Raw genomic sequence first — 20,531 nt, 5'->3', positions numbered from 1 at the left:
GGTTCTCTGGTTAGGCCTCCTTAGGCTGAAATCATGGTGTCAGCTGGGGTTGTGGTCTTACCTGAAGTTTGGGGTCTTCTTCCAAGTTGCCTGATTGTCGACGTTCAGTTCCTTGTAGTTGTGGGACTGAGTCCCCCACTTCCTTGCTAGCCATCAACTGGGGGCATTCTCTGCTAGAGGCTGTCCTCCGCTCCCTGCCACATGGCCTTCTCCACAACATGGCAGTTTGCTCCTTCAAGGCCAGCAGAAGAGTCTCTCTGATGTTTCACCATTTTTTTTTTTAGAGACTCATCTGATTAGGTCAGGCTCACCAAGGATCATCTCCCTTTCAGTTAACTAAAAGTCAAAATCACAGGAGTGATATCCCAACATATTCACTGGTCCCTTCCACACTTAGAAGAGGGGATTATACAAGGAGCTTACACCAGGGGACAGATATATCTTGGGGTTCCACCTACCACAGCCATTGTAAAGGGAAAGGTATCTACCTATGTGATTGTTATAAGGATTGTGAAGTCTTTACCACAGAGAAGGTACCTGCTAGATGTTGGTTTCCTTACCTCTCTGCTCCCACCTTTTACCTTGCAGGTACATAACATGTGTCTGTTGAATCAACTGGGTTTGAATGGCCTTAATCAGAGAGAGATGGGGTCTCACAAGAATTCCTACAGAGGGGCGGGGCTGGGGTGACCACTACCTGACTATCAGCCTTACCTTCACTGACTTTCACCTTTTCTTGGCAGGTGGGCATGAAGACTTTTCAAAAATGATTGATGAAGCTGAGCCCCTGGGCTACCCAGTCGTGGTGAAGAGCACACGAGGCCACCGGGGTCAGTGCCACCTCTCCAGGGCTTCCTGGGTAATCAGCCCACTAGGGCTGCTGCTCTGCCTGGACAAGACACTCCTCAAGTGCTGCTTAGAAAAATGGAGCTCCCCTTTGAGGAGCTTGCAGTGTTTCTTCCTCTTTGTCCTCTGTTCTTGCTTTTGTCAGATCATGCTCACCTCTTCCCTGAACTATTGCAATCAACTCCTGACTTAATGCTGATCGGTTTCCCTAACTCCACTGCCAGTGCCTCTTCTGTTCTTTTTTTGAAGTAATTTCTCTGAAACATAGATCTATTCTTGTTACTCTCTCACTGAAAAACCCTCCCAAGACCCTGTGCTGCCTATTAGACAGTGTCCCTATTCCTCATCATGAAACTGAAGGCCCTGTACAAACAGCCTCAGCCTTCTCTTGCAGCTATCTCTGGCCACATGAACCTTTCATAATCCATTCCAGACTACTTCTCATTCACCAAGTAGACCGTGCATTTTCCCCTCTTTAAGCGTCTGCTCTTTTCCCTTTGCTGAGAATGCCATCTTTCTCTGCTCACTTGGTCACCTTCTGCTCATCCTTTAAGGCCAGCTCCAGATGTCATTTCTTTTCTACACACATTCCCTGATCTCCCTCCCTCTCTTCCAGACAAAATTAATTGCTCTTCCCTTTTTGTTTCCATAGCATTTTGTATGTGCCTCTAGCAGAGTGCTATACTTTGTCACAGTTACAGGTTTATATGCCTCCTTCCTTTACTAGACTGCGAGCTGCTCAGTGGTGGGGACCAGATCCTGAGCATCTGTCTCTGTAAGGCTTACTGTAGTGCTCAGTGCATCGCTGGGACTCAGTAGGGACATCAGCAACAGAAAGGAGTCTTCCTGCAGTATATGAGCAGGTGCCTCATCGGGATACCCAGGTGGCATGCTTAAACACTCCAGGCATCTGGAGTGAGGGAAGGTCACCCTAAATAGATACACAGTGAGCAACTACTATGGTGTAGGGACTGTGCAATAGAAATGAACTAGACAGCACTCCATCCTGGGCGACAGAGTGAGACCATGTCTCAAAAAACAAAAAAACAAAAACAAACTAGACCCAGTCACTGATCTCGAGGAGCTCAAATGTGTAGACACAGTTGCATTGCAGGGTGATCATCACTGATATAGCAAGTATGCCCACGGGTCTGTTTAAGCCTACAGGAGGGAGGGGACAATTCTGCCGTGAAGTCTTCACTGGAAGAAAAGGAGACTTCAGTGGATGTGTAGAATTTGAATTGGCGGAAGTGAGTGAGCAACACACAGAAGCAAGGGTAGGCAACGCGACCTGTGAGCATAGATGAGTCGTGCTGAGGAGCAGAGAAAGGAGCCTGGGTGGCAAAGCGGGACTCTTAGTGCGATGCAGATGTGCTACTGAGCTCAATTTCAACCAGCCTTTCAACTAGTCATTTTTATTATGGTAAAATACACATAACATAAAATTCACATATTTATTGAGTGTCTACAAAATGCCAGGCACTATTCCAGGCGTTGGGGATACAGATAAAAACAAAAGTTCCTGCCCTCGAGTAGCTTACGTTGTAGAAAGGTAAGACAGCAAACAAATTAAATATACGTAATGTTTTGGAAATTAAAAAAATGAAAATACAATTCACATAAAAAATTTAACAGCGCAAAGTGTAAAATTCACTGGATTTTAGTGTACTCACTGTGTTTTACAACTATTACTACTACTTAATTTCAGAACATTTCCATCACCCCCAAAAGAAGCCTCATACCTAGTAGTAGTTAGTCCCGATTGCCTCTCCCTCAGTCCCTGGCAACCACTGACCTATTATTAATAATACTTTCTGTTACTATAGATTTGCCTGTTTTGGCTATTTTATATGAATGGATTTATACAGTATGTGGACTTTTGTGTCTGGCTTCTTTCACTTAGCATGATGTTTTCAAGGTTCATCTATGTTGTAGCAAGTAACACTAGTTTATCTCTTTTTGTGACTTAATAATATGACTGTTGTATGGCTGTACCACATTTTACATTTCCACCAGCAATGTTTGAGGGTTCCAATTTCTCCATATCCTCACCATCACTTGTTATTTGTTATGTAAGTATGTATGTATGTATGCTTATTATAGCTATCTAGTGAGTGTGAAATGGTATCTCATTGTGGTTTCGATTTGCATTTACCCAAAGACTAATGATGTTGAACATCTTTTCAAGTGCTTGTTGGCCATTTGTGTGTCTTCTTTGGAGGAATGTTTTTTCATATCCTTTGCCCACTTTTTAACTGGGTTTTTAATCTTTTTATTGTCGAGTTTGAAGGGTTCTTGTAGAATGTAGATTCTTTTTTTTTTTTTTTTTTTTTTTGAGATATGCTCTCACTGGACTGCAATGGTGCGATCTTGTCTCACTGCAGCCTCTGCATCCTGGGCTCAAACGATCCTCCTGCCTCAGCCTCCCAAGTAGCTGGGACTATAGGCATGCACCGCCATGCCTGGCTGATTTTTGCATTTTTTATAGAGATGAGATTTTGTCATGTTGCCCAGGCTGGTCTCAAACTCCTGGACTCAAGCCATCCACCCACCGCAGCCTCCCAAAATGCTGGGATTACAGGCATGAGCCACTGCACCCAGCCGTATAATGTAGATTCTAAATCCTTATTAGATATATAACAACATGTTTGAACATGTTTTTCCCATTCCCATAGGTTGTCTTTTCATTTCTTGATATAGTATCTTGATGCACAAAAGTTTTTTATTTTGGTAAAGTCTAACCTATTTTTTTTTTTGTTTCCATATGCTTTTGATGTCATTTTGTGCTTGCCTAATCCAAAGCCACACAGATTTACATTTATGTTGCCTTCTAAAAGCTTCATAGTTTTAGCCCTTACCTTTGAGTCTTTGATCCATTTTGAGTTAATTTTTATGTATGGTATGAGGTAGGGGTTCAACTTTATTCTTTTGAATGTGGATATCCAGTTTTCCCAGTACCATTTGTTGAAGAGCCTGTTCATTCCGCCACTAAAAGCTGTTGGAACCCTTGTCAAAAATCAGTTCACCATGTGCGTGAAGGTTGATTTCTGGGTTCTCAATTTTATTCTTTTGATATAGTTCTATATGCCAAGCCACACTGTCTTGATTACTGTAACTTTATAGTAAGTTTTGAGATTGGACCCTTTTTCCCTCAAATGGGATTAACCATCCTTGTTATAATGGCTTCCTAGGGCTAGCATGAAGTATAAGTGAAATAATAAAAAATCAAACTGCTTGGCACTTAGTACATGATTAACCAATCTTACTGCCTTTCTCTCCTTTTTTCCTTCTTGCCTTAAAACTGTAGCTCCTTTATTAACTGCAGACTGACCCCCATATTAGAACTTCTGTACCCGAAACCAAGAAACCCAGTTCCTATCTCTAGCCCCCATCTCTGCTGAAAATCCTACCTAATGTCCGGAGAACCCAGTGCATATACCTGAATCCCAGCCATCTGTTGCCAGAAGCCAGATCTCCAGATCTCCTGGCATCAGATGTGTATCTGCTTGCCCCACACTCATTGATTGAAGACAGGGAGCACTGATGCTGCATCGTCCACACTTGCTGAGGCCTCTCCATTTTCCTCTTGTGACCCCTTGCTGGGCCCTATCCAGCTTCCCTGACACTGACACCCACTTACCTGCACACTCTCCTGTCACCTGCCATGTGGACATCTTCAGATCACGTGGCTGAACTCCTCCAGCTCTGTCAGGTGTCTAGGGTCCAGTCATCTTGGGAATGATTGCATCCTGGTTATAACATGTTTTGGAATTTACTTTTCAGTTTTATGTACCACTAGGGACTGGTGTATTTGTTTGTTTGTTTTTGAGATGAAGTTTTGCTCTTGTTGCCCAGTCTGGAGTTCAATGGTGCGATCTTGGCTCACCGCAACCTCTCTGCCTCCCGGGTTCAAGCGATTCTCCTGCCTCAGCATCCCGAGTAGCTGGGGTTATAGGCATGCACCACCATGCCCAGCTAATTTTGTATCTTTAGTAGAGATGGGGTTTCTCCATGTTGGTCAGGCTGGTCTTAAACTCCTGACCTGAGGTGATCTGCCCGCCTCAGCCTCCCAAAGTGCTGGGATGTCAGGCGTGAGCCACTGCACCTGGCCTGGGACTGGTCTTTTTATTAAGACTTCAGAAGAGTTCCAGTCCTTGTAAGATGGTGACACAAAGCTTAGGAAAACCATCTCTTTGTTCCATATTTGCTGAAAAGAATGTTCAGACTGGGCATGCTCATGTCAGATTTGCAGAGCAAACTTATCAGAACCTCTGCTCAGGTCTGTTAACTAATATATCAATGGAAAAGCTGATGTTGGCTGGTCATGGTGACTCACACCTGTAATCCCAGCACTTTGGGAGGCTGAGGCAGGCAGATCACTTGAGGCCAGGAGTTCGAGACCAGCCTGGCCAACATGGTGAAACCTCATCTCTACTAAAAATACAAAAATTTGCTAGGCATGCGTGCCTGTAATCCCAGCTACTCCAGAGGCTAAGGCAGGAGAATTGCTTGAACCTGGGAGGTGGAGGTTGCAGTGAGCCAAGATCGCACCACTGCACTATAGCCTGGGTGACAGAGCAAGACTCTGTCTCAAAAAAAAAAAAAAAAAAGCTGATGCTAAATAATTACAAAAGTGTAGGCAATTTGAACAGAAAATAAAGAATTTAGAATCAAGAAGGAATGCTTTCTGCAGAGATCAATAGAGGCATAGGCCATTCCTTTCAGAATTAAATGGGTATAGCCAAATAATAACTTTATGTCTAAAAGGAAGGATGTCTGTCAGTGCTTCCCTCCTTTGAGCTCCCACAGAATTATGCATAGACCTCTGTTGATGTTATATCACTCTGTGCTACCTTTTTTGGGGATCTCTCTCCATCCAGACTTGGAATTTCTCTAAAGTATTTTCAATAAATTATGTTCTACAAACATTAATTGGCATCTGCCCTGTGCATCCAGCCCAGTGTTAGGTCTGAGGAATTTTTTTAAAATGAGTTAGATGTGGATCCTGCCTAATCAGCATCCTGGGGGTGATGGGAGATGCTAATTAACTGTTTTGGGCACTGAATTGATTAGATCTTTGGATTCTATTTTGGCTCTTTCTCTGTGTTTCTGGAATAATCATTAAGTCATTTCAAAAAGAGTGATGGTGGAGGGAGAGGGTATTAGGACCTGAGGAAAGTTAAGGGAAAGTAAGGTTCTGTGGTCATTTGATAAGAAACAAAAGTCTAGCAGAGAAATAGAAGGGACCAAAGTGAGGCAAGTTTAGAGAGAACTGATGACTTTATGGACAAGGAGGCCAGATGGCAAGTACAGAGTCCAGAGCCTTCTCTAACCCCTTCTCTTGCTCTTTTTCTTCTTAAAGGAAAAGCTGTTTTTCTGGCAAGAGATAAACATCACCTCTCTGACATCTGCCATCTGATCCGCCACGATGTGCCCTACCTGTTCCAGAAGTACGTGAAGGAGTCCCATGGAAAGGACATCCGGGTGGTGGTGGTAGGGGGCCAGGTCATAGGCTCTATGCTTCGCTGCTCCACTGATGGACGGATGCAGAGCAACTGCTCTCTCGGTAAGGTATAAAAGCACAGGGTTTCATTAGGGTATTTGGACCCATTCAGCAAATGTGTATCGATCCCTGCTGTCTTGTCAGACCCTCTGCTAGACACCAGGATCTCACAGATGAGAATGAGGAACAAACTCTTTCCTATGGCAGCAAGCAATCCTGGAGGGGAGCGTACAAGTGTAAGCGCTGTGGCAGAGGTCAGGCAAGGAGTTTCAGGACATGGAGGACTGAACACTGTCCTCTAGGTGTTAAGACTTAAAAAGGGAGTGACATGAGGACCGACGTTGGAGAAAAACTCCCATCTGGGTAAAGGATGGAATGATGGCATAAGATGGGAGGCAGGGAGATGAGATTTGAAGCTGTTGCAACAGCTCAGGCAAAAAAAATAATAAGAGTCTAAAGTGATGACAGGAGAAATATATTTTCCTTTTATATTTTAATGGAAATGTTTTCCTTTTTGTATGATGCTATTAGAAAGCTACAGTTTATGCTTTGGTCGAATGCATAAACCCATCCCATTAACCCATTGATAAAGTTTGTTATCTGTTGTACTGAATGGAGATACTCCAAGAGGGATGTAAGTTCTTGTCCCCATCACAGAAAGCTATTGTCAACCTCACTGAATGAGTTTATATGTTGGTGATAGGAAAAAAAAATCACAATCACTAGTTATTATTTCCTAAATAACCATATGAGTATACCAAGTCCAGTGACTAATAAAGAGGCTTGGACACTGTCTGGCACTTCTTTCATTGATAGTCATTGAGCATTTCCAGGAACAGATTATGTGATGGATGCCGGGAATATAGAGATGATGAGAGAGCCCTTGCCCTCAGGTAGCATGTGGTCCCATAAAGAAGACATGGGCCAGGTGTGGTGGCTTATGCCTGTAATCCCAGCATTTTGGAAGGCCAAGGCAGGAGTATCACTTAAAGCCAGGAGTTTGAGACCAGCCTGGACAATAAAGTGAGACCCCATCTCTACAAATTTTTTTTTAAAAGTTAGCCAAGTGCAGTAGCACATGCCTGTAGTCCCAGCTGAACTGATGAAGCTGAGGCGGGAGGATCCTTTGAGCCCAGGAGTTTGAGGCTGCAGTGAGCTATGATTGTGCCATAGCACTCCAGCCTGGGCAACAGAGTGAGACCCTATCTCTTAAAAAAAAAAAAAAAAAAAAGAAGAAGAGATAATTGTAAGATAATTGTGATAAAGTGGTGTGTTGGTGTCAAAAATGCTAGATTCAGGTTGACACACTACTAAGTACCTTACATGTTATCTCATTTTCTTTTTTTTTCTTTTCTTTTTTTTTGAGACAGTCTTGCTCTATTGCCCAGGCCAGAATGCAGTGGCATGATCCCAGCTCACTGCAACCTCCGCCTCCCAAGTTCAAGCAATTCTCATGACTCAGCCACCCGAGTAATTGGGATTATAGGTGTGTACCACCACACCTGGCTGATTTTTGTATTTTTATTTTATTATTTATTTATTTATTTATTTATTTATTTATTTATTTTTGAGACAGAGTCTCGCTCTGTCACCCAGGCTGGAGTGCAGTGGCACAATCTCCGCTCATTGCAAGCTCTGCCTCCCCGGTTCACACCATTCTGCCTCAGCCTCCCGAGTAGCTGGGACTACAGGTGCACACCACCATGCCCGACTAACTTTTTGTATTTTTAGTAGAGACAGGGTTTCACCGTGTTAGCCAGGATGGTCTCGATCTCCTGACCTTGTGATCTGCCCGCCTTGGCCTCCCAAAGTGCTGGGATTACAGGTGTCAGCCACCACGCCCAGCCCATTTTCATGATCATGCTTAGTGCCAAGGTGTTGAACCTTGTGTGTGTGTTATCATTTTGACTTTTTTAGTTACCTTACAAAATCCATTCATTAGTAACCACGTGGCTTTATAATTTATCCATGTTGCTTTTCTTGGTGAGCTGTTTTAAAACTGTTTTATAGACTTTTTTACATACAGTGTCATAGGTGGGAAGGGACATTGTTAAGGTAAAGACACTAGTTATTCGACCTGAGAATACAATTCTTAAATCTTTCCAAGGAGACTAACTGGAGACAAATCTGAAGTCTTAGCTTTTTAGCAAAGTAAGGGGAATCGGTCTCTGTCCTTGGTACAGGATTTTGTCTCAGTCCTTTCCATATCTCTCTCTCTTTTTTTTTTGGTCCATTGAGGCATTTTATTTATAAATATTAGTATCTATTACATCCCTAGAAAAATAATCCCAGGATTTTCCCACCTGTGTATTTTCATCTTACTTCTTCACAGGCCATGATGGCCATGATGCCAGCTGAGGTTGTCAGTACAGTGAAACCAAACTGATGGAATGGGAGCAGATTATTCTGCCATTTTTCTAGATCTTCAAATTGCCAATCAGACTGGGGCTGTTCACTCCCCACTTGTTTAACCTGCCTGTGAGGTTCACAACAATTTTCCCAGCTCTATGATCATCAGTGATTTCAGATTTGCCAACGTAACTATGCTTTATCATCAGTTAGAAACCAGATGATGACTTTGGAGCATGGCCTAATAAGAATCTGGCATTTGCCTCTTTTTGGCTTTGGTGATGCCCTTGAGAGCATCAGCCAGGACATTGACGTGCATCATTCTGTCAGCACAGAAAGACGGAAGAAGGAGCCATCTCTCTTCTTAAAAATCAAGAAGTTGGCCAGGTGTGGTGGCTTACCCCTGTAATCCCAGCACTTTGCGAGGCTGAGGCGGGCAGATCACAAGGTCAAGAGATCAAGATCATCCTGGCCAAGGTGATGAAACCCCGTCTCTACTAAAAATACAAAAATTAGCTGGGCATGGTGGCATGTGCCTGTAGTCCTAGCTACTTGGGAGGCTGAGGCAGGAGAATCACTTGAACCCGGGAGGCAGAGGTTGCAGTGAGCCGAGATCGCGCCATTGCACTCCAGCCTGGGCGACAGAGTGAGACTCTGTCTCAAATAAATAAATAAATAAATAAGTTAATTTTATTTGTTCTAATCATGAGAAGAATACATGCTCAGTGTAGAAAATTCGGAAAATATGGCCGGGCACAGTGGGTCACACCTGAAATCCCAGCACTTTGGTAGGCCAAGACAGGTGGATCACCTGAGATCAGGAGTTCGAAATTAGCCTGGCCAACATGGTGAAACCCGTGTCTACTAAAAATACAACAATTAGCTGGGTGTAGTGGCAGGCGCCTGTAGTCCCATCTACTCGGTAGGCTGAGGCAAGAGGAGAATTGCTTGAACCCAGGAGGCGGAGGTTGCGGTGAGTCAAGATCACACCACTGCACTTCAGCCTAGGTGACAGAGTAAGAGTCTCTCAAAAAAAAAAAAAAAAAGAAAGAAAAAAGAAAATTTGGGAAATACAGCAAAGTCAAATGAAAAAGGTATTTATCGTCCCCACCATTTAGAGACAACTACTGTTAATATTTTGGTGTCATTCTTTACAGTCTTTTCTTCTGAGAAATCTCTTTTTGCCTAGTTATGGTCATATTGTATAGTCTTTAATCCCCTGTTTTCCCATGTAATTACAAGCTGTCTGTGGGCATTATTATTTGTTTTTGGAACAGGGTTTTACTCTGTCATACAGGCTGGCGTGGAGTGGCATGATCATGGCTCACTGTAGCCTCAAACTCCTGAGCTCTAGGGTTCCTCCCACCCCAGCCTCCCAAGTAGCTGGAACTGCAGCTGGGGTGGGAGGAATCCTACAGCGAGCCACCATACCCACCTAGTTTTATTTTTATTTTTTTGTAGAGATGGGGTCTCACTGTGTTGCCCAGCCTGGTCCAAACTCTTGGCCTCAAGCAATCCTCTCACGTCAGCCTCCCAAAGTGCTGGGATTACAGGCATGAGTCACTGCACCCAGCTGGTATTATTATTAATGGCTGTAAAATACACTGTTTTTCTCTATTGTGAGAGATTTAGATTATAATTTTTCATTTCTTCATTCAATATTTATTGAATATTTATTAAGTGCCCATCATGTACCTGGCTCTGTGATTTGTATTTTAAATAATACTGCCATCAACATCTTTGTGCATAAAGCTTTTTTTCCCCCATATATAAGATTATTTCCTTGGTAGTAGGATGGCTGAGTCAGAGGAAATCAGCATTTTTAAGACTAGATAAAAAATGGCCGTATTGTTTTCCCAAGGTGTACTGATTTCCATCCAGACCTTTTGTGATTAATGATCGAGCCTCTCTTTCTGCCCCTCCTGGGCAGATCCCTGTCTCTTCTTTGAAGAGTCATCTGACTTCTCAGTTGTCACCTTTACATCACTGTGCTTTCCCCACAGGTGGCGTGGGCGTCAAGTGTCCGCTGACAGAACAAGGCAAGCAGTTGGCTATTCAGGTGTCCAACATCCTAGGCATGGACTTCTGTGGCATTGATCTCCTTATCATGGACGATGGCTCCTTTGTGGTGTGTGAGGCAAATGCTAATGTCGGCTTCCTAGCCTTCGACCAGGCATGCAACTTAGATGTGGGTGGGATCATTGCAGACTATACCATGTCCTTGCTGCCAAATAGGCAGACTGGAAAGATGGCTGTCCTCCCAGGACTGTCGAGTCCGAGGGAGAAGAACGAGCCGGATGGCTGTGCTTCAGCTCAGGGAGTTGCAGAGAGCGTCTATACCATCAACAGTGGGTCTACCTCTAGCGAAAGTGAGCCTGAACTGGGAGAGATCCGGGATTCCTCAGCAAGCACAATGGGGGCCCCACCCTCCATGCTGCCCGAACCTGGCTACAACATTAACAACAGGATTGCTTCTGAGTTAAAACTTAAGTGAATTCCTGCTTTTTGGCAGCATTTAAACCAAATCCTACTGCTTCCCTAGTAGTTTTGAGTGAATAAAATCTGGACTAATGTGATTTCATTTGCACAGAAACTAGAAATCCCATCTGGGCACTCAGCATTTTTTCTAACGATGATTTAAGCAAATGGCCTAGCTTTGTGGTTTTTACAAAGACAAATATAAAAACACTCACAAGAACAACGTCCCGACTGATCAATATGAGACTGATGTCTGCTGTGAGCACGTGGATATTACGGCTGACTCTAAGGCACTGACTCTGCTGTTGCTTCTGACTTTTAGCAGTAGAACCCATTAGCTCAAAATGGCTCTTGGAATTATGTACTCAAAAGCAACCACGGGATGGAAGCATGTGCAGATGAGGTGGAATGTGACTGCAGTAATAGGTTCTTCACTAAGTGTGTGTGTGATGCTTGGAAAATACACAGTTCAAACACTATTAGAGGATCGATCTCTGCTCCCCATCAATCACCATCTTGACCATATTTCTCCGACACTCAGGATATGGTGTTTTAGGGAGCTTCCTCATTAGCATTTTCAATGAAGCACTTTGTAGAAAGTGAGATTGAACGTTCTTTGACTTCACAGGTTGGCAAATGTCCTGCTTTGTAACTGGGCCTTTCTACAAATTGCTTTGCCACTCTGAATTTATAGACCCTGCTTCAACTAACGTCAGCTCTAGCAGCTTCTTGCACCTTTGCTGCCTTTGGCCTCAGCTGGAAATGCACTTCAATGAGCTAGTGGCCACTCAGTTTATTTCTTAAGCGTGCACTAGAATCTAACACCATGGACTTTCTTTTTCAATGGACTCTGTTCACTTGTCATCCAGAAGCCAGTGGGTTTTTACCATAGAAAGCTACTTGGAGATCATCATTCTTCCCCTCCTCTACTGAAACTTTGTGTACTGCTTAGCTGTAGGGGGTTTTCTTGTATGAGTGGGTGTTGGAGGTCTATTGAGTAGATGGGAGCCATTGGAAACACTCCAATCCCCTTGAAACTCTACTTTTATCTAGGATCCAGACACCTGTCCTTACCCACTTTTCCAAACGGGGAAGACTCAGGTATCAGGAATTACCCATTGCACATTTTGCGGGGGGGCTAATGTAGACATGACACCAAGTGCTTTTCATTTTAATTCGCTAAGCAGTAGATGAGATCTTTCCCTTGGGAGAAATCACAGAGATGGAGTTTTCCATTTCTGCTTATATGAAATATGACTGAAAATGAACAAAGCCACCTTTTTAACCAAATACACTAGAACATATGCACTCAAGAGTTAGCATAATTGGAGTTATTTTCTTGATGTTGCATGTGCCAAGAACACTTAGGGTTCCCCTTTGGGATTACCTTTGAAGCCATGCAAGGCAAGAGGCCTCGCAACTTTATAGTCAGACCTTGTGTTTTATCCAACCCCTCCTCCTGCCCACCAAGATAATCCTGAGCTTCATCACCCATTTTATTTAGCAGACTTATTTTCTAATGCTCTTTAGCTGTTAAAAAAAAAATCATTCCTCAAAAAATAGATCTACCCTTAAAGGACAAAGATTTACCAACACTGAAGACCCTTACAAGTTGACAGTTTCTAAAGAGGGTTCTAGGAATGTTCTGTGTAAGGTCAGCTTCACTGGAATAAACATACATCTTCCCAAGGTGACTACTTCAAAGGCAACACTACCCATTCGGGTGCAGAAATTACCGTACTTACTCTGCCATAAATGTAAAATGTGTATAAAGTTAAGCTATTGCATTTTTTCGTAACACATTTAAATAGAAATTGGCTTTTAAAGTATTGTAGTTAAAACCAGATCTCACCAAGTAATAGTTGTGCAATTGACAAATGTTTGGTGCCATGTAATGGAGATGTCACACTACACAGTTGTAGTTTAAATGCAGTCCAACATAAGGTGCATGCCACTGAACTGTAACCCTAGTAATGTGTCTTGTACAGTTGAAAAATAATACTTCACCTTTATATAGGTTAAGATATGTACCTTATCTTTACCACTCAGGGTGGCTTTAAAAGACGGACAGCTTTAGGTTTGTTCTCACTGGAACTGGTTACACTTTCTGTGCAAACTTAACCAAGTGATGATCGTCTGGAAGCTGCATTCCCTCATTTCCACTGTTTGGTGTGAATCTAGTCTCCCCACTTTATCTGAAAGGAGGCTAGCAGGGCCCCAGCCTGAGCAGAGCAGCTAGAGAGTGCTTCCAGATTCCTTTGCCAAAGGAGGCCCATTTTCCAGCTGTGAGTGACATCTGTAGTCATTGGCTTCATTGCCTGGCACTAGCCCTGTCTAGAAGTGGAGAAAGCTGGATCACAGCTGGACCACAACCAGCCCCAATCCAGGATTTCCCATACCATGCTGGCTGTGGACTCTGTGAGCCTCAGCCAGGTGGCCAGGCTATACTTCTCACAGCTGGCCACAGGCCTGCTGAAGGAACATGGGGTGTAGAGCCAGAGCCTGGTTCTGGTTCTCCGCTTGAACAGCTGACCTTGTGCAATCACAGGAACTCTGCATCTCCATGATTCACTCAGATAGAGAAAATGCCTCCTTTGTTTACCTCTTTGAGGCTGAAGTAAGTGAGACTGGTGCATGTAAATTAATGGTAGTAGAGCACCTCCCACATCTGATTTTATAACAGTTTCCCATCACTCCTTAAAGAAAAAGGTCAGGCCGGGCATGGTGGTTCACGCCTGTAATCTCAGCACTTCGGGAGGCCGAGGCGGGCGGATCATGGGGTCAGGAGATCGAGACCATTCTGGCTAACACAGTGAACAAAAAATTAGTCGGGCATGATGGCGGGCGCCTGTAGTCCCAGCTACTTGGGAGGCTGAGGCAGGAGAATTGCTTGAACCTTGGAGGTGGAGGCTGCAGTGAGCTGAGGTTATGCCACTGCACTCCAGCCTGGGTGACAGAGCGAGGCTCCGTCTCAAAAAAAAAAAAAAAGCCACACATTCTTGGCATTAGCACACCAAACAGTGGTAGGGACCCTGAGAAAGGAATGCAGCTTCTCAGAGGCCTCACTTCCAGCCAGGGAAACTTAAGACCTGAAAGGAATAAGGCTCTTTGTGTATTCAGACAGCCTTCTGGATGTATCGTATATAACCTGAAACTCTCCACTCTTGTATACCAACTAACAAAGTCTTCCTTATGTAACATAGATTGCAGTGTCTGTATATGGTCTTCCCATTATCTGGTAGTAGCATCTTGAAACTGGTCAAAACTTGAATGCCAATAGCTCAGTCACTCAGAATATATGATTCTGCACTTGGGAAAAATGTCTTCATGCTGTTTTTCTGATCGGGTATGGGGTTGCCAGAATGAGGATTTGGGGCTTTAGGTCTTTCGGATCTCAGAAACAATATAAGTAGATCATAAGCCACTAGTGTCACAATTTCAGGCCCACTGCTTCCAGCTAAAAGGAGATTCCATGACCATGCGGACCAGGAGAGGAGGAAAGGGAAAAGGGAAAGGTCCGGAATAGTTTTGTGAAAGAAATAAAAAATTGGGATCATATGGAACTCTAGTAGGAAAGAGGAAAAAATGGCTCTTCTGTGGGCTGTTTTAATGAAAGAATCATGAATATGTATTGATCAGAGGTAGATGTCTTTGAAGCTGTTCTGCATAAAGATAATGAGATGCATGGATTTCCATCCACCCTGGAGAAGTGGGGGAGATGTGCTTCCTCCCTTCTTTAAATCCTGAGGAATGCTGGTCTTGAGAACACTGAATGCAAATCTGAGGAAGATGTAAGCAGCTGGCTGGGGAGTTTTAGGACCACCCAAATAAAAGCTGACCCTCCCAGAGGCTAATGAACCACAATGCTGTGTGCAGGCATAGCCTTAGCAGGTCAGTTTAAGGAGTCAGGTCAGAGAATAAATCCAACCTTAGTCAAGTCACTACAGTTTAATATTTTCCTTTGCAACTGGAGGTAAGCCTGTTTGCCATTAGTCTGAGTGGATGTCTTGGGAAAGCCCCTGAAAATAGCCATATTTGTCACTGTCCCTAAAGTGAATGTTCATAGATCTGGGACTGTTTTTGACTGTACCTCTGAGACTCAAGATCAGGACAGATTGTTACTTTAAAATGTTACCTGGAAGACGATTCTTCTAAGGGCTATACTGTTTTAATCTTTTCCTAAAACGAAATCATGCCTCCATTCCAGGTCTATGGCTAGACTCTGCAGCCCTCCCTCCTAAAACCACAGGGCTGAATGTGGAAACTTTCTTCTTTTAAGCCTTTCCATTTCCTTCTCTAGGTACAGCTCCTGTGCCAATATGCACTGTCTCAAGCCCTGTGCTGGCATTCCAACCTGGTTTGGTAATTTTGCTGTGAGGTTCGTGTTCTCTGGGGCTCCAGGGCAACACTAAGAAAGTCGCTTATGATCCCCATTTGAGACCATGGAATTAGCATTTTGGAGACCAGTCTAGTCCCCCATTTCATAAGTAAGGAATCTTACTTAGTTCCAGAGGCCATGGTCACTTGCCAGTCAATAGCAAGGCTGGACTCAGGCAATCTGATTCCTCATCCACTTTGGCATACTGCCAGAGGTAGCTCCATCCCTCCCTGGGATCTAGCACGTGCTCCCATCCTGGGCCTACCCTCCGCCTCCTCCCCTTCTGATGAGCCTCTGTTCTGGATCAACACGGTGTTGATGTGCCAGCTGTCAAGGGTTCAGCACTTGGATGGCTTCTAGGTGAGAGCCCCAGAGGCATGTATATTTCCATGATGCAAGCTGGCTCATGGCCCGCACCGTCTTTAGACCAGCCAAGACCATTTAACTCTACCCCACACTTTCAGTGGTGGGATGTGAGGAAGAAAGCCCATGCCAAGCTAACTGAAAGCTTATTTGGCTCCAATTCGGCTGATGTTCCCTCACTGCAGAATGTCCTGGAACCCAAGGGTTTGCAGCTCCTAAACCTATTGCATTAGGCACACCCAAGAAGAAATCCTGTTCGATGCACATGCTCCAGTTTCAATCAGCAACAAGGTCAAAAGCTTCCCCCCACTTTCTGTTCCACAGTGCATTCCCCTTGCAGCCAGACATTAGGCACAGATTCATCCCTATTGTAACCCAAATGTCAGCTGAGGGCTCCTTGCCTCTTGGCATCCAGAGAGGTCTGATAACTGGGCTCTGTTTCTGAACCTCTAGATTTCTGTGATTTCTCAAAGACTTATATTTTTGTAGCCACTGCTGACTCCACACTTCTGCTACCTCATTTTAAATAGCATCTTATCCCTGCAATGCATCAGCTGAGACATGAAGCTCAGTTCCCTCGCCCATTTCCACATAGCAAAATTCAAGCGAGTGAGTGTGTGTGCCTGCGTGTGTCTCAGTGACGTGGGAAGGAATGGCAGATGCTACAACAGTGCAGACTCGGTACCCCATTTATAGAATGTTCTTTTTATATACTATGGAGGAATCTCCACTCACCTTCCACTCCACGTGGTCCCTGTCTCCTGTCCTTGGGACAGAGCAGATCCATTTATATTCTCACAACCGCATGGATAGCCATTCCTTTTCTTAATTTGATTCCTGCCAACACCCTTACCGTCATGACTTCACCTTTTACCATGGGTGGCTTATTAAAAACATTTTCCTGGACAAAGACAGTTCCCTCCTCAAGCGGAATTCGAGTGCCATCTCTTAAGGTGATGCATTTTTAATTCCCACTGCACAAGCCAGGCATCACAATGACCATATTCACCACTCGTTGTCAGGGGTACACCTTTTGGAAGGCAGCGTGGGCTAATGTGAATGGTACTAGTCTGAGTCAGATCCAGTTCAAATCCAGGTAACTTAAAGCTTGTGTGACCCAGGGACACTTTACTTCAACTTGTTAAACCTTAATTTTGTCACCTATAAATGTGATACATAAACAAACTTGAATGTGTTGCACTTAACCACATGCCTGGCTTTCCATAGGTTCCTTTCCTCTTGCTTCCCCCACTGTGAGCAACACAAGCATCGCCTTCTTGAGATCATGGCTCAGTGCCAAGGGATAAAAGCTGGCAGACAGCAGCTTTACAGCTGGGAAAAAGAGCTGCTGGGGGCAGGGCTGGCGGCAGCTCAAGCATGCTGTGGTTCAGGCTAATGACTGGAAGGTCCCATCCATCCTTGAGATTTTATGACGCTATGTGCAAGATCTAGCGAACGTATTTGGCTAAGAAAAATCCTGGAGGAGAGACTGCCTCAGACAACTGGGAGGCTGGAAAGCCGACCTGGAAAGCAGCCTGACCTTGGATGATTTAGCACCTGGGTTTTTTGGCTCTTCCTGTATTAGGTTTGCTGGCTTCGCATCAAATGGAAGGAGGTGGTGCCAGGGACGTGAATTAAACCTGTCAAATAGAGGGTGAGGGGAGTGCAGAAGGCTGGGGGAAGGAGGGGCTGTGTGGGGAACTCTGATAGTCTGACAGCACCATCTGGACTTGGCAGGGATGACAGCCCTGAGATCAGATGGAACTAACCAATAAAGCTGCTAAAATTCTGCTGTCCTGGGCCTATCCGGAGTGGGACTCCCATAATCTCCTATTTAGAAGGAACACTGATCTGCAAGGGGAGAGCTGGGGCCCTTAATCATTCTGCAGAGCTGATAACGGTCACTGTGGAGGCAGGACTAGGCAGGTGCCTGGTTTGCTTAGTCCCACCTTGAGGTCCCGAGTTCCAGTGGTATGCTGAAGTGGTTTGCGCTGGCCCATGAGAGTGGATTGTTCAATTTTCAGGAATTTTGTAAGCTGGTTGGTAAACACAGCCACAGTGACCATTAGAGATTATATTAACCTGCAATTAAATAAAGTATGTTAAAAACAGTAATAAATACTCAAAACTCATCACTTCCTAATTATTTTACTATTATCTATGTTCTTGAGGATACTGACATCTATTGTATTGGTATGGTGTGCTACAGTATAATGGCGTGCTATTGCACATCTCTTCCCAACCTGAACATTCAGTGACATCACATCAGTAGCTGCAGAATCGGCCCTATTGAGAGTATTTACACCACAGAGATTGGCAAACACTCTATATCAAGACCGCCCTCCCCAAGAGCTGGTTGCTAAACATTTGTCAGCACACCACTGCTGCTGGGAGACAGAGAGAAGAAATTGATACACGTGAGCACTGGAACATCTTAGTTCCAGGGAGGTAGCATTTGTGTTGTATTTCTCAGTAGCAAGTGTCCTAGTGTAATGTGCACAAGTGGCATGAAGTTTAACACCTAAAAGACTGCTTCTCTGCTTGTTCTGTCTAACTTCTGTGATTTTAACACTTGAGAAAGATGTTTACTTTGCTACTAAACTTATTGGAGTGATTTGTAAAGTTCACTGTCACCTGTGGGCAGTAGTTCCGCTAAATTCCCTCCAGGAAAGTGGACTGTAGTTTTTCCTGCCTAACTGGCAAAATAAAAATGTGCTGAAAAGAATACATCTTAACTAGGCACCAAAATAGCTCATTTCCAAGTGGTTTATACAGCAATAACAGTGTTAACTTCTCCAACAGAGAAGAAATCATTTATAAATGATTGTTTTGCTGTTTTTGCTTTTTATTAAAATTATTACTATGGAACAGAATGCTTTGTTTGCCTTTGTCTCCAAAATTCTGTGCCTTTTGGTGGTTCTTGTAAAGTAAGAATCACATGCTGAATCTACATTTTATTATTTTCATATCATAAAATGAGGAAGAGCCTTCACAGAAGAAACTTCACCCTATTCACTTGCACACCAGCTGCGTTCTGAAAAACTATAATTTTCCTTTCAAACGCAGAGTGCCGTCTGAATTGTAATACTGCCAACTCTCAACTGTCAAGATGATGGAGGAAAATACTAATGCAGATGGCGTGAGCTTGTCACGGGCCTGCTCAGCGTGCTCTCCTGGGCTGACATTTGAATTAAGATTCAAATAGCAAGTGAGAGCTGAAAGCTGTTTAAAATGGCTGTATGGTGCAGTAAGGGGTCTCAGGGGATTGAAAGAATCTGTGTACTCACCAGAAGAACTCTGACAGGTCAGGCAGGGCCCTCAGGACTTGTGTTTGCCTGACATTTCAAGAGGCTTCCTGGGAGAAGCGGTGATAAGACCCTGGGGGACTAACAGTCAAAACAAGGCTCAAGACCCTTGAACTAAGGCTATTCCCCAGCTTCTGAGGGTCAGGGAGTCCAAACTGAGGTCAGAGCATCAAAGGGATAGTGCTTGATTGCTGCAGCCGAGGATGATTTGGGGTATGACATTATGTACCATTCATATTGTCCTTGAACCCAAACACTGGGGAATGTGGCCTATGTTTCTTTCTTCTTCTCTTACATGAAAATCGTCAAACTACACAAAAGTGGAGAGAATAGTAAACTCCCCAGAAAGGGACCTTTCCATTTGCCTTTACCACATATAAAAAGATTAGCAGTAATCCCTTGATACCATCTAATTCCCAGTCCATATTCAAATTCCTCCATTGTCTCAAAGAGAACTGCATTTAGCTCCATGGTAGACCAGCGTATTTGGTGAGAAAGGAAGTACTTTGGAAAGGTTGCTGATGGCTTCCCTACCCTCTTGACGGTGGCTCTGGCAGAAACCATGCTGCAGGGACACAGGTGGAGAGATGTTCAGGCTGGCTGCAGATGCCTTTCCAAGTTGTGGGATCTTGGGATTTCCTCTCCTCAAAGAATAAGCCTGTGACACTTCCCCTTCTACTTCCCAGAGTCACATGGTGTCCCTCTAGGACTCTCCCAGCTTCATGCTGCTGGCACCCACTTGTCTATCACGCTGGTATCCGCTGCTTTTCCTGCAGCTGCTGCTTTCACTAATGGCACTTCTTAAATCTGGTGAGAGGCTTCTCTCAAAAATGATCGCTCTTCCACTAACCTTAGGTCTACTGTACTCTTGGTGAATCACAGCTCTTTGGAGCTCCCCAAGGGCCTAAGCATCTTTTGTTAGAAAATTCTGGCTGAAATTCTCATGAGATGGGTCAGGGAACCTTGGAGTGGCAGCACTTGTGTCACATCTAAAGGCACTCCTCTGACTAAAGAGAAGTGGCAGCTGAGCACACTGCCTGCCCAGGGATTTTCTTCTGCTCTAAAGGACATTATTAAGACAACTGGTCTGTACTGTATTGCCTGATAGTATCATATCAATGTCAATTTCCTCATTTTGGTGATTGTTCTAATAAGAATACGTAAGAATGTGTCCTTGTTTTTAGAAAATACACATTAAATATCGAGGGATAGAGGTACATCATGTCTGCAATTTACTTTCAAATGGCTCAGAAAATAATGGGTTTCTAGAGAGAGAAAATAAAGCAAATGTGGCAAGACGTTAACATTT

The 20,531-nt window shown here is 44.0% G+C and overlaps 2 protein-coding genes across 2 annotated transcripts in view; one reads left to right on the top strand and one right to left on the bottom strand.

The window, feature by feature from the left end:
- The window catches only part of RIMKLA (ribosomal modification protein rimK like family member A), a 37,449-nt gene extending 22,953 nt beyond the window's left edge, over positions 1-14,496 (top strand). Inside the window, exons 3-5 of the mRNA XM_004025570.5 lie at positions 744-830; positions 6,209-6,412; positions 10,702-14,496. Of these exons, the coding sequence (XP_004025619.1) occupies positions 744-830; positions 6,209-6,412; positions 10,702-11,192 (782 nt within the window). The 3' untranslated portion in view covers positions 11,193-14,496. The remainder of the gene's footprint in view (positions 1-743; positions 831-6,208; positions 6,413-10,701) is intronic.
- Positions 14,497-17,018: 2,522 nt separating this feature from the next.
- The window catches only part of ZMYND12 (zinc finger MYND-type containing 12), a 41,779-nt gene continuing 38,266 nt past the window's right edge, over positions 17,019-20,531 (bottom strand). The window contains exon 9 of the transcript XR_002003761.4: positions 17,019-17,999. The gene's annotated coding sequence lies outside the window, so the exon portion shown is untranslated. The remainder of the gene's footprint in view (positions 18,000-20,531) is intronic.

Source organism: Gorilla gorilla, chromosome 1, assembly GCF_029281585.2.
Source record: "Gorilla gorilla gorilla isolate KB3781 chromosome 1, NHGRI_mGorGor1-v2.1_pri, whole genome shotgun sequence".
NCBI classification, from domain to species: Eukaryota; Metazoa; Chordata; class Mammalia; order Primates; family Hominidae; genus Gorilla; species Gorilla gorilla.
Note: the sequence above shows the minus strand (reverse complement) of the source record. Positions and strands in the feature narration are given on the sequence as shown.